The sequence below is a fragment of the Triplophysa dalaica genome, chromosome 3 (assembly GCF_015846415.1).
Source record: "Triplophysa dalaica isolate WHDGS20190420 chromosome 3, ASM1584641v1, whole genome shotgun sequence".
Lineage (NCBI taxonomy): Eukaryota > Metazoa > Chordata > Actinopteri > Cypriniformes > Nemacheilidae > Triplophysa > Triplophysa dalaica.
Genome location: NC_079544.1, coordinates 24,596,030 through 24,610,583, shown reverse-complemented (window position 1 = coordinate 24,610,583; position 14,554 = coordinate 24,596,030). Strand labels below are relative to the sequence as shown.

The following is a 14,554-nucleotide window of genomic DNA, read 5'->3' as shown; positions in this document are numbered from 1 at the left end:
AAAGCAACTTACAGGTGGGGTAAGCAATGGAAGCAATTGGTACAGCACAAGGACAACAAAAGCATAAGTGCAATCAAAAAGGAGACTTGTCTCATATAACCTAACACAGTATACAGACATAAGTTAGAGTTTTTTTTAAAGAGTAGAGAAGAAATAGAAGTCAGAACTGATCAGTCAGGTGTTGACAGAAGAGATGTGTTTAAAGATGTTTCTTAAAGATGGCTACAGAATCTGCAGATCTTGTAGCAGCGGGCAGATCATTCCACATAGGTGGAACCGATCCGGAGAAGGTACGTGAGAGAGATTTTTTACCTTTTTGGGATGGCACCACAAGACGTGGTTCATTTGCAGAGTGTAGGGATCTGGCGGGTACATACTGTATGTCTGTATTAGCGAGTGAAGATAAGGGGGTGCCGAACCACTGGTGGTCTTGTAGGCCAGGAGCAGAGTCTTGAATTTGATGTGAGCGACTATAGGGAGCCAATGTAGCTTAATGAATAGAGGAGTGACGTATGCTCTCTTCGGTTCATTAAAGATAACTCTTGCCGCGGCATTCAGGATCATCTGTAGAGGTATTGTTGTGCAAGCTGGAAGTCCACCCAGTAGCGCATTGCAGTTGTCCAGTCTGGACAGGACAAGAGGCTGTACTAGGACTTGCGTAGTATGTTCTGTTAGGAAGGGTCTAATTTTCCTAATATTGTAGAGAATGAATCTACAGGACTGGGCAGTGCTGGCAACTTGATCTGTGAAGTTAAGCTGATCATTGATCACCACTCCCAGGTTTCTTGCCTTTCTGGAAGTCTTGAGATATGGCAGGAGACAACCGAACATCTTGCATTTTTTTTAAATGGAGACACACACTCCTTGAAGACAAAGAAACCTGATGACGAGTCCGCATTCACTCATATTTTTATCCACGTTGCCTGCCGAGGTTATTTAAAGCCAAAATATTTTTTGCCGTGTTTGACACAAGTGCTTCACAACCGGTCGAACAAAGACTGTTCTCCCATAGCGTTTGAAACGCAGCATCGAGTCTAGCTTTTGATAGGAAACTCAACTGGTTTGGCCATGGACCAACATTTTCACATGTTCATCAAGCAGCGACCCACTTTTTTAGGATATATGATGTCATATGTAATTTGTTTAAAAAACGAGTGACTAATAGGCTACTTGGGGCTGGTCAACCCTAAAGAAACCAATATATGGGAATATACATAAAAATATATAATTGTAACAACTCACAAACTACATCCCCCATAATGCCTTGCACCTGCACCTCTCCGGCAAAATTGATTGTTCCCTCTCACCCGAATGCTAATGACTTTCACCTGCACCTCATCAGCCGGACACTATATGTACTCCCTTTACCCAGTGTTTTGTGTCGGTCTAGTTGTAAGTTTTGTGTACCTATATTCAAACCTATTTTCCTGTGGATGTTTTGACGTGTTTCCTAGTTCCGTGTTAGTTATTCGTAGTGTTTTCGTGCCGTTTGCCAAGTGTTTTTGGATTTTCATTGTTACAAAGCAGCTGTACATGAGACACATTGAATACAAGAAAAACAACTAAAGGCATATACCTGTAAAAACAAGAAAAAGGTGAAAACAACAAAAGGCAGACATACAAATGCTCCACACACACAATATGCATACATACATACTTACACACATTGACAGACGCACACACGCAAACACACTCGCACACACGCACAGTGAAAGCACACATTTGAGATAAAGTAGAGAGAACCACAGGTCAAATATTAAACGGACTACAAATTCTTATATGCAATAATAATTATCTCTAACTTCTAAATTTTAAAGCAGCCCACCCGGCCAGGCAAATAGTGCAAAACAATATGCAAATGGTGGCGAGGAACCCAAAACTCCAATCGAGATAAAAACCCAGGCCCAACCAGGGGATTCCAGTTCCCCTCCGGCAAAAGCTACTGCCTCTGCACAAGCTCAACACTGCTTGCACAACAAGGCTAAATAAAAAATAAATAAACTTACTAATAAGGTAAATTATAGATTTAAGATTATCATTAACAATCTTATTTTATTTGATGTGTTGTAGAAAAATCGTGTCAAGTTGCCGCGTCCTTTATCCAGCTCTATCATCTCAGCTCTTGTCAGGTCACTACTTCCCATTCTCAGCTCTGCCATCAGGTCTCGGTATGAACTGCATCCTCCGGTAACCTTGGAACAAAGAGACAAGACTGGCTTACAGTAGAGTACTGTTCTGCACTCTTTGATGCAACAAGTACATCATTTGTTGTTGGATGTGTTCCTGGTTCCGGTTGATCTAAATAATGTAGCCTAAATCCTCTGAGGATTAATATTATGGAAGTGTAGTGTATGCAAGATTAAAAAGATGCGTCTTTAGTCTAGATTTAAACTGACTTAGTGTGTCTGCCTCCTGGACAGTGCAGGGAAGAATATTCCAAAGTTTAGGCGTTAGATAAGAAAAGGATCTACCACCTGCACTTGATTTTGAAATTCTAGGTATTACCAACTGACAGGACGCCTGAGAGCGTAATGCACATGGAGGATTGTAATACAATAGAAGTTCATTCAAATACTGCGGTGCTAGACCATGTAGGGCTTTGTAGGTAATAAGCAAGATCTTAAAGTAAATGCAATGCTTTATAGGTAACAAGTGCAAGGTTGACAGAACCAGGGTTATATGCTCATACGTTTTTGTACGTGTAAGAACTCGAACCAGTTTTGAACCAGTTGCAGTTTTTGCAATAGGCCTGCAGGGCAACCACCTAAAAGTGCATTACAGTAATCTAGTCTTGATGTCATGAATGCATGAATTAATTTCTCTGCATCTGACAGTGACAGCATATGACGTAGTTTAGGTATATTCTTAAAATGGAAAAATGCAATTTTACAGGTGTTGGCGACATGGCTCTCAAATGACATATTACTATCGAATACAACGCCAAGATTCTTAGCTGACGACGAGGATTTTATGTAGCATCCGTTAATAGTCAAGCAGTATTCTTGGTTGTAACGTATGGTGGTTTTTGGTCCAGTAAGTAACACTTCTGCTTTGTCCGAGTTCAGTAGTAAAAATTTGTTACTCATCCAGTTTTTTAAATCAACTATGCATTTCTTTATTCGATGGAACTGCTGGGTTTCATGAGGCTTCGAGGAAATATAAAGTTGAGTATCATCAGCATAACAGTGAAAGCTAATTCCGTGTCGCTTTATTATATCTCCTAGAGGTAGCATATATAATGCGAAGAGCAGAGGCCCTAAGACTGAGCCCTGTGGTACACCGTACTGGACTTGCGATTTGCGGGACACATCATTGTTTATTGCTACAAATTGAAAGCAGATCATTTGTAACTCTGATCGAAGCAGTCTCTGTACTGTGACATGCTCGAAATCCAGACTGGAATTCTACATTAATGTCATTCCTTTGGAGGAAGGAGCATAACTAAGTTGAAACTACATTTTCAACAATGCAATATATTATATGAAAATCAACAATTCCTTATGTATAACTCAATACTGTATATTATAATATTTTAACAATGTAATTCATAAGTATAAAAATATATTTTCTTGGCAGTGGGGAAGACAAAAATATCATGGCAGTTATTCTGCTTTACACTGATTGCATTTTCTTAATTCTGTGAAAATGTTGCAAAACATCGATTTTAGATGTTACATTAAGTAAAGGGTGGTCTTTTGAATTCGCCTTTATTGCTTTTGAATATGCCTTTATTGCTTCTCTCAGAACAGTGTCCTTTTCAACAGTCCTCCGCTTTGTTCACACATGTTTGCTCACGTAAGTTCTAAATGTATTCTTTCTTCTCTGTCGTCAGTCCAACTGGAAGCTATGTGTCCTCAGCTGAGCTCAGCCGCTGTAGCTCTCAACTAAGTGAAGAGTACGGTGAACGAGAACTGTACGACGAGAACGACTCCTATCACTCCTGCCACTCATCTGTGTCTCACAGCAAGGGCTCGCCCGACTGGGACGAGACTCAATGCGCTTACAGCGACGAATGTGCCTACAGCAAAGACGGCGGTGAGGAAGAAGCCCTGTATGAGGAGGAGGATGGAGACCTGTATGGAGAGGAGGTGGACATGTGTGAGGGAGAGGAAGACTTCAATTACGAGGATGAAGATCTGTACCCATTGAACCAGACCCTCAACGAAGACCAAGAGCCTCCGTTCGCCCCAACCCCGATGGATGCGGCCTCCACTCTGATCGCGTCATCCTCCAGACCCCCTCTGGAGAAACAGACCTCGCTGCACCAACATCGGCAGACGCAGCCACAGTCTCAACCGGCCAATCAGACGCAAGTCCAGCCCCCATCCCAACCGTCCAATCTGAATCAAACCCAACCTCCAATCAAACCCCAGAATCATCAAGTTCCTCAGCCAGCCAGACAACAGGTTTCGCCCCAGCAGCCGTCCTTAGGCTCGATCCCTTCTGTACAGTCCTTTTTCGCCATGGCAAAACCGCTAACTGCAGTGTTTGGTTTGGGTGGATCTTCTCCTCCTCAACCTCCTGCACCGACATCACAACCTCACCCCCCAACAGTACCGTCACAAACCCTGACGGCTCAGCCTCCTGCTCCTGTTACCCAACAGATGACCTCCTCCACCTCGATAAAACCCCCTGAACCGCTCACCTCTGCCCCCACGGTTGACTCCAAACCTTTTGCACCAGAACCAAAATCTCCCACCCCCACAGAGGAGAAATTGCCCACAGCGGAGCCTTCAATGGAAGAGGAACCTTTGCTCCGAGAAGAGGACTTCCCCATGGATGAGCCAATCATAGAGGACGTAAAGATGGAGAGTCCTCCTTCTTCTCCACTGCTAGAAGAGGAAGAATCTTGGCCAGAACCTGAGAGGTATCGCCGTTATAGAGAAAAAAAAAATCCATCCATCTTTGATTTGACATTTAAAGCATGTGTATGTGTGAGCAGTGAAGCGGTAATGGAGGAGCCGAAAGAGCCTGTGGACCCGGCCATCAGAGCTAAAGAGAACTGGCTGAGGCTCTTCGAAAAAGTCCGACAGCAGCTCCACGAGGTGAGACATCACATCATCAGACGCTAACACAAACATCATACTCGATTTTCTTAATGAAGACCTTTTCAGATGATGTAAACAACACTGGTCCAGAAGAACTTCCTGTTTCAGTTACGCAAACATTTGAACACATTTATAACTGATTTAAAAATGTCAACAAATATCCTCAAGGTTTAATTGTATATGTAAGATTGAAAAAATACCAATGAAATATAAAAACTGAAACCCGAAGTGTTTCGTGACCACTGTTTACATTTTGCAAAGTGGTCTTAAATAAAGATGCTCATGTTTTGAAGGCAATAAACATCATCCAAATTTCTCTGAGCATAACAGCAGCTACATGTATATTATTAAACAGTGGTGGTCTAATTAAATAGGCAGGAATGAATCTAACGTGAAGGCCATTTGCCTAAAACAAGAGAATGTATTCATAAAGCACATGTGTAATTTAAAGGTCCGCTAATCCAGGGGTTTTCTGCAATTGTCCCGAGAATGTCTCTGTAAAGTTTCAGCTCAAAATACACCACATATCTTTCATTACAATATGTTGAACATGGCAATGGAAAACGCGCCATTTTTGTGTGTGTCTCTTTAAATTCAAATGAGCTTCTGCTCCCCTCCCCGTATGCAAAATATTAGGTAGTGCGCTTACACAAGTGCTTTGGATGACATCAAGATAAGCAATATGCCGGAAGACGCAATTACGTTTGTTAAGCCTTGCCCAACCAAAACCATACACTAACAGCAATAAAAATTACCTTAATCCCCTACTTATTTATACATATTAAATGGAAAGGACAAAAACCTAGATAGTACAACATATGCTGACCATTTGCTGTATGAAATGTTGGTCATTGGTGTTTAATCATTGTGCATGCATATTACTAACAGACATAAACACGGATATATGCATAAACATGCATTCAAAGTACTTGTATATGACAGACAGATATGTAAAGATCAGCAACCAGGTGTTATTACGTGGTGAGTATCAATTTCTGCTTAACCTCATTGTCTTACAAATGCAAATTCTGTTTCTATCCGCTCTAAGTATTGTTGCACTTAGGACATACGAGAAAACACTGAACTCACAGAGAAAGACACTGCTATAACATTCTTTCGATGTAATGAATAAGCTCTACAGAAATTACAGTATGTCGGTCAGAAGGCTTCTGAACCGATGGGCGCGATGCGCTTTAACAATAACCTTACGGCATAACACCTGTCTTTGGACCACGTCTCAGGTGCTCTAACATGCTAAACACATTATTTAAGAAAGGCGATTTAAAAACGATGTGTAATACTTTCTTCTTCTGTACATTAAGCTAGAGCACGAACAGCTGGTGCTGATCCGCGCTTGAGAATCAATTATTCTGACGGGCCACCGGGTCCTGGAGTTTTGATTTTTCAACCTTTCTGGCTACCAGGAGTTCTAGCTCCCGATTTAGGGGTAGCATCGACTCATTCAAATGCCCCGGTAGAGACCTTTCCAATGAGTCCTGGCTCGTTTTTCGAAGTCTTTCCAGACCGGAGATACGGACCGGTGAATGTTGGTTTGTCGATCCGAAAAAAGTAAATTTTTCCCGAACGTCATCATCATAAGTGATCATAAGTCATCATCGTCCCGACCTGGACTTTCGATCATTAATAACTCCGGCCCGCGAGGCTGGAAAGGTCTCCTCCCAGCCTCCTTCTATGTTCCATTTTCGGCAACAGCCTGTTTTGTGTCACTGTTGTCGTTTATAGGAGATTACAAAAAGAAGAATAGATGGATTTTTATAATTACAGCTTGTTTCTCCACACACGCTGGCGACTCAATTTCTGGTAGATAAACATTTAAAAGTGCATTTTCTGGGATTGCGGCCCTTTAATTAAAACAAAGGACTGAATTAATAAAGTATGTAGCATATTCATAAATCATATACATAAATCAAAACAATGGAGATGGTGGCCTAGTGGGTTAAACCACTGAACTGATAAATTAAAAGGTTGCTGGTTCGATCCCAGCAGCCACCACCAGTGTGTCCTTGAGCAAGACACTTTACTCCATGTTGCTCAAGCGGGAATGTCCCTGTAATAAGTGCACTGTAAGTCGCTTTGGATAAAAGCGTCTGCCAAATGACTAAATGTAAATATACAAATTATGTGTTCATGTTCTTAAATTACTAATCTTTTTGTGTTCTACTAAACACTTTTTTATAAACTATTAGGAACACAGAAGCATGTAGATGCCCTATACGCTAGCTAAAAGACATTCACTAAAAATTGCAAAGATTTTCATATTTATACACACATTTGTTCATGATACACAAGGACAGAGACCCAAATGCAAACAGTGGTGATGAACAATGTATAAAACAGCGGAAACAAAGATTTTAATAATAATCAAAATAAAAACCCACGAGGGGGTACATTTTTTAACAGGGGGACAATAAACGTAGACTAGACAACAACATGGATTTAATAATCTAGACAAAAGACAACACTTGGCATAAACTACAACAGACTTGACTAAAGAAGGAATGAATAAAGTCTTTCCAGAGGTACACAGCAAGGTAAAGCAAACAAGCAAAATGAACCAGCAAAAGACAGAAAACAAAAGGGTAATAAATAGGGAAACCAAAGCAAGAGGGGAACAGGTGCGGGGCATCAAATCATTACAGTGAGGGAAATAATTATTTGATCCCCTTCTGAAGTTTGCCTGCTTACAAAAAAAGGAAGGTTCCATATTTTTTTATGGTGGGTTTATTTTAACAGAATATTTAAAACAAATAAGGGGATTTTTTTATATAAAGGTTATTAATTGATTTGCATTTCAGTCAGTGAAATAAATATTGGATCCCCGAGCAAACATAACTTTGTACTTGGTGGAGAAACCATTGTTGGCAAGCACAGAAGTAAAACATTTCTGATAGTTGGTCCCTGTAACACAGTTAGTAGATGGAAGGAATAAAGTAGGCGGGATCGGCATGACTGGGAGACAAGATTCTCTTTTTATTCCACTATTTGTATGAACAAAATGAAGCACCACAAGGGGGAGGAGCAGGGGGCGTAAGTGCCAGAGGCCGGAGCCTGCGTCCGTCCACCCAAGGGGAACTCGCCGCCGACTTCCCGCAAAAGGGGGAGTCACCGCCGGCCGCAAAATCACCGGCTCGGTGATTTAGGAGTAATGACAGGACTAATCTGCGGTCCATATAGGCACATAACCAATCTGTGGAGCCAGAATTGTTGCTAGTTAGTAGGGGATCAAATATTTATTTCACTGACTGAAATGCAAATCCATTTATAACCTCTATAAAACAAATTTCCCCTGATTTTTATTATATTCTGTCTCTATCAGTTAAAATAAACCTACCATAAAAATTATAGACCCTTAATTTCTTTATAAGCGGGCAAACTTACAAATCAGCAGGGGATCAAATTATTATTTCCCTCACTGTACATCGTAAATCATGAGGGAACAAGAGGGCGGGGACACAGACGAGACCGGAGAGATCGATGGCACACCAAAACAAACAATGCCATCTCTCTCTCCACACTAAACACGTGGTTCTGTAATGATCCTGCCACAAGACAATGTAAAACATGACCAGAAGGGACAGAATCATGACACATTTGAATTTCTTACGTAAATCAGTAAGGAACTTCTGCCTAATTCACAACACGTGCATACGCAAATTAATTTATTCTTAACTTCGTCCTTATTGATGTTAGAGAATTTGAAATATTCTAAATTAGCGGCCTTGTGCACAAGTTTAGTCATTTACATAATACACACCCAGTCCATCTCCATAATAGGGCAACCTTTCCTTCACATCACTTTAGAATTTAACCTATATAACTATTATGTGTGAGAGGCGGATGCTATTTGCGTGCATGTGCATTCAGCTGTTCCCCAACGTTTTTCTTATATTTAGAATACATTTTAGTACGAAAGTTTTACTGAATCATGATTTTGTTCGTGAAAACCTTCGTACGCAGGTTTCACACACAAATTTGTGCACATGCATGCTTAGTAAATGAGACCCATTGTCTGCGTCCAAAATGACCTACTTCCATACTTAATAGTAGGCAAAAATGAATACGCATAACAACTACTACATATGAAACCTCTAAATGTTTAAGTCAATTGAGGAAATTATGTTCATAAAAGAACGCACAAGTTACATGACAACGGAAATATGGTGGATGTAGTTTGCATACTGACTCACATAATGATGAAACAGTCAATATGTCATCTAATTCAGTACGTGCTGTCACAGTATGTGATTTCAGACACATTTATTTCATTTACTGGGGATTTGAATTAATTTTTGGATTTCACTGATTTACTTTCTAGAGATGAATAACACAAAGCATTTCATCACACACTTTCTTATTTTGTTGTTTTTGGTACATCCAAATGTATGGCGTTGATGGGACACATGCTAATGCTATCATCACTATAACACTGTCATATTTATTTTGCAGTTCGCCACTTCTTTGCGTTGTTTTGTTGACTTTGTTGTCCTTTGTTGTCTGTTTGCATCTGGGCGTTTTGTCGTCTTCCCAGCCACTTTTCATTGGTGTAGCACTTTGCATGTTCACTCCGATGAGCCATGATCAGATGAAAGTGTCAGGTGGGTCTGTCGATGGTAGTGTGAACGTTGTGTGGTGGTTTTGTGTAAATTGTTAAGGGATGTGAACAAAGATGATGAAAGATAAATGCTGAGGTGGTGAGAATAACCTTTGTTGTGTGACTGAATAGATAAACCACTGTAAGTATATTTTCTTATTTAGAGATGTTTGCTAAAATTTGTCCAGCATTGCTTCATGCTCACAAATACAAGATCGATGAAACACAACAAAACTTCTGTAGATTCACACTGAAGTATCCAAGTATCTTTGTTTGTAAAATCTTGCTGTGTTTTATTCAGCATTTATCTTTATTCAGCTAAACCTCCCTCCAATCAGCTGTTGTTTTCAGTGATGTTGTTTTCTATATGAAGTGAATTGTCTTTCCTGTTTGTTTGAATGTTGAATTTATGCATTGATGTGTTTCAAGTAACGTTATAAAATTAATTTTGGCTTTAAACATCACTTGTGTTGTGTGTTCAGAAGATGTTCTTGTATCCTTCTTCCACTCTGAATCAAACCCCTCTCTCTCTCTCTCTCTCTCTCTCTCTCACTCACTCACTCACTCAGGCACGGGGAGACTCTCAGTCTTTGTGGTTTGGTAAAGGAGGGTAAGTTATGGTCATTTTAACCACAATTACACAAACACTGTCACATTAGTGAGATGTTGAGATAGTCATGACACTCCATCAGTGCAGATGTTAACATAACTAAACATTGACAACATTACACATAAAGTACATAACAAAATGGGCTTATTGTATAAAACATTATGACATTCACTTTCCCTAAAACTATACATCAGCTTTTCTAATATTCACATCCTTCTTTACATGATAATAGTTTACAATAGTTCAGAAAAGCACCCTCTTGTCAATTCAAATCTGTATGATTTTCTTTCTACAGCAGAACACAAAAGACGATATTTTGAAGAATGGTGGTAACAGAGAACTCATTGGTCCCCATTGACTTGCATTGGATTTATGACCATACAATAGAAGTCAATGGGGACCGAATTGAATAAGTTTTGCCAACACTGTCAAATATTTACTGTATAAGAAACCCAAAGTTATCATGGGTTCAAGATCAGAAAAATCAAATGATTACTGAATTTAACATGGTAAGATTTTCTGCCTGGGCAAGGGTTGATATCGATTTCAAACCACCCTGATTAAATGTTATTTATCCTATTTTTTTATCTTTTGAAATCATTTTTTTATTTATAATTATGATATATTGCACAATTTTGCAAAGGCGACACAAGACAACACTAAACCATAAATATATTGAATGCATTCATTCTAATGTTAATGAAAAGTAAACCGTGATGTGTAGAGGAAATAACTCGGTCGGTTTCTTCAGCCTGCTGTTGAAATCATATTTCATGCAACATTATGTTTAAGATATGAGTCTGGTTTGTCTTTGTGTAAAGGATGGGAGGAGCACTGTACAGTATAGACAGCATGCCTGACCTTCGTAAGAGAAAGACTATTCCTCTGGTCAGAGATCTGGTAAGAACCCGTAACCCATAAAATCTGTGTTGTGGTGTTGATAAACAAGATTCAATACAGTTGACGTATCAAAATGTCTTGGGCTGGAATCATAAAACATGTGAAAGGGAAATCAAGTGACTTGAAATAAAGAAACATCTTTGTCAATGCTTTTTTAATGTCAATTTTAAGGAATAAGTGTTAACACTTTAGAATACTGTTTCTTACTTAATGTATAAAGCCATGTGGGCCTGCGGCCGGCGTGTTTTTATAATTGTTTCGAAAGGGAAAGCCACGCTTAAGAAAAAAAGTCATAAGTTGACGTTTTTTTTCCGCTCAGCGCTGGTGCTATGCAAATGCTAACCTTTAGCAAAACGCTGCGCTTGCAGTGGGCGTTTTAAAACCCGCTCCTGCCGTTTTCATCTGCGTAAATGCGCCTCGGTGGACACAGCCCCTATATTTACTATTGTTAGTACAACTATTATGGAAATGGACTTACTATTGCCACTATTACTACTACTATTATAGAAATGCAATATTTATATTTTTTCCCAGATTTTAAATTTTACACATCCAGCATAAAAGTTTGTGTTTACATAATATTCTGTATGTCTGTGTACTGTGCTTATGTATTTTGTATTTATTAACACATACACATAAATGTATAAATATTTAGGAACATTTAGGAACATGTATTGATTTATAGTTGACCAATAATTTAAATCTTAATATTTGTTTATCACTTGCTTATCTATTTAAAAAAAATGCTAAAAAAATATAAACATGTAATTGAGATTCGGTCATTAAGATTCTCTCAATGAAATATTTGAGCACTTCTTAAGATTGGGAACATTCTTATAATTTTTTTGTTTTAAGAACATTTTGGTGAATCTGGCCCATGATTTACTTATTATCTCTGTTTCTAATGCAGTTTTTCTTCTGTTTTAACCTTTGCTGTCTGGACTCAGGCTATGGTAAGACATTATTCTGTCTCTGTAAAGTTATGATCATACAGCGTTATTCATTCATTTTATCAATAGTAATAGCTTAATCAAATGTTCAAATATTCATAACTTCATTATGAATCGGTGTGTTCCTCTTTTACTGACCAACTTGAGTTATATTGTGCCTGATCATGAATTAATAAAACGATATAAAAGGACAGATGTGCTAAGGCAAAAAGAAGCCAAATTAATGTTGACATACACTAAGTGAATACTTTATGTATATACACAACATTAAACAGTCTTTGACTTGATGAGATATATTTGAGATCAAATCTGAAAACACGAGATGGCCGGGGTACACGTCTCTGTTTGTTCCCTACTGAATCTCATTAGGAGATATGATTGAGATGTTTTTCATATATGATTGTCTGTGTGTTTAGTCTCTAGTTCAGAACTCTCGTAAGGCAGGTATCACATCTGCTATGGCCTCCAGTACACTCAATAATGAAGAACTGGTAAGTCTCTCTCTCTCTCTCTTCTCTCTCTCTCTCTCTCTCTCTCTCTCTCTCTCTCTCTCGCTCTCGCTCTCGCTCTCGCTCTCGCTCACAACATGTGATTTACTCAAGCTGTTGTGTTGAGTTTTGGTCATATTATGGCACCTGTCATTTAATTGTTTTGAGAGACATTGTGTTGTGCTCCTGCAGAAGAGCCACGTGTATAAGAAAACGCTTCAGGCTCTGATCTATCCTATCTCCTGTACAACACCACACAACTTCGAGGTCTGGACGGCCACCACACCCACCTATTGTTACGAGTGCGAGGGGCTTCTGTGGGGCATCGCTCGACAGGGCATGCGCTGCTCTGAATGTGGGGTCAAATGTCACGACAAGTGCCAGGACCTACTCAATGCCGACTGCCTGCAGAGTGAGTTTACTTGATGTGCATGTTCATACATTTTGTTTAGATTTTAAAGGTTCAGTTCACCCAAAATAAAAAGTTTTCTGTTCATACAATGGAAGTCAATGGAGTTCAGTGTTGCTTGGTAATCAACCTTCTTTTGTGTTCTAAAGAAGAAGGAAACTTGCACAGGTTTGACATGACATGAGAATGTCTCGTTTTAGTGCAAAACTACAGTGTAAAACAAACTGTCATCTTATTTTCTGTTTTTTTTTTTTACAGGATATAGGAAACATAATAAATTATTTTCCTCGTTTTCTTGTAAATATGCACCTGTAATTTTACAATTTTGACCGTATTTAAAAAATGAACTGTAAAAAGAGAAAATCTTGTTTTAACACATAGGAATTTTTCTGGGATGCCAGAAATTAACTGTAAAACAATGTTTTTTTTAGATTCCACCCTTTCACTTGTAAATTTGCTGTCTTTTTCTGTAATATTACGTTTTTGACTGTATTTTTTAATTATCTGTAAAAAACAATTACATTTCAAAAGCTTAAATGAAAAAAGTTCCTCAGGAGCCGCAGAGAAGAGCTCTAAACACGGAGCGGAGGACCGCACGCAGAACATCATCATGGTTCTGAAGGACCGCATGAAGATCCGTGAACGCAACAAACCGGAGATCTTCGAACTGATCCAAGAAGTCTTTGACGTTGCAAAGGCGACCCACGGAACCCAGATGAAACAGATGAAACAGAGTGTTCTGGACGGGACGTCGAAATGGTCGGCCAAGATTAGCATCACGGGTGAGCTCACAGTTACACTCAATGACAGACACTACAGTGACATCATCTTTTAAACTCAAGAGATGTTTCGTCTGTCTGTCAGTGGTGTGTGCTCAGGGTCTGCAGGCGAAGGATAAGACGGGTTCAAGTGACCCATACGTCACCGTACAAGTGGGCAAAACCAAGAAGAGAACCAAGACCATCTACGGCAATCTCAACCCCATCTGGGACGAGAGCTTTCACTTGTAAGTGATGTGTTTTTTGTGTGATCTGCATAGCCAGTAAATTCAGACAGTCACGTGCTGTTTTGCGTGTGCAGCGAGTGTCACAACTCCTCCGACCGAATCAAAGTGCGCGTTTGGGACGAAGACGATGACATCAAGTCTCGCGTGAAGCAGAAATTTAAACGGGAGTCTGATGATTTTCTGGGACAGACCATCATTGAAGTGAGAACGCTCAGTGGTGAAATGGACGTCTGGTATAATTTGGGTGAGAGCGGAAGGGATGATTTTATGATCTGAGGATTCAGGTGCATGTTCGCAATGATGATATTCTCTCTGTGTGCGAACAGACAAGCGCACTGATAAGTCAGCAGTGTCCGGAGCTATCCGTATGCACATCAGCATTGAGATTAAAGGAGAGGAAACTGTCTCGCCTTATCACGTTCAGTACACCTGTCTGCATGAGGTACACAAACACTAAAGCATTTATTTCATTTTAAATGAGGTCTGAAACATCACATCACTTCACGTCTGTTAGTCTCCTGCATCAAGCTC

At 39.6% G+C, this 14,554-nt stretch overlaps 1 protein-coding gene across 1 annotated transcript in view; it reads left to right on the top strand.

Annotated features, from left to right (window-relative positions):
- Positions 1 to 14,554, top strand: part of LOC130415337 (protein unc-13 homolog A) — a 114,308-nt gene that overhangs the window by 24,979 nt on the left and 74,775 nt on the right. Inside the window, exons 10-19 of the mRNA XM_056740948.1 lie at positions 3,833 to 5,045; positions 10,230 to 10,270; positions 11,092 to 11,170; positions 12,118 to 12,123; positions 12,537 to 12,611; positions 12,801 to 13,020; positions 13,572 to 13,799; positions 13,882 to 14,023; positions 14,098 to 14,267; positions 14,350 to 14,465. Coding sequence (XP_056596926.1) covers positions 3,833 to 5,045; positions 10,230 to 10,270; positions 11,092 to 11,170; positions 12,118 to 12,123; positions 12,537 to 12,611; positions 12,801 to 13,020; positions 13,572 to 13,799; positions 13,882 to 14,023; positions 14,098 to 14,267; positions 14,350 to 14,465 — 2,290 coding nt within the window. The remainder of the gene's footprint in view (positions 1 to 3,832; positions 5,046 to 10,229; positions 10,271 to 11,091; positions 11,171 to 12,117; positions 12,124 to 12,536; positions 12,612 to 12,800; positions 13,021 to 13,571; positions 13,800 to 13,881; positions 14,024 to 14,097; positions 14,268 to 14,349; positions 14,466 to 14,554) is intronic.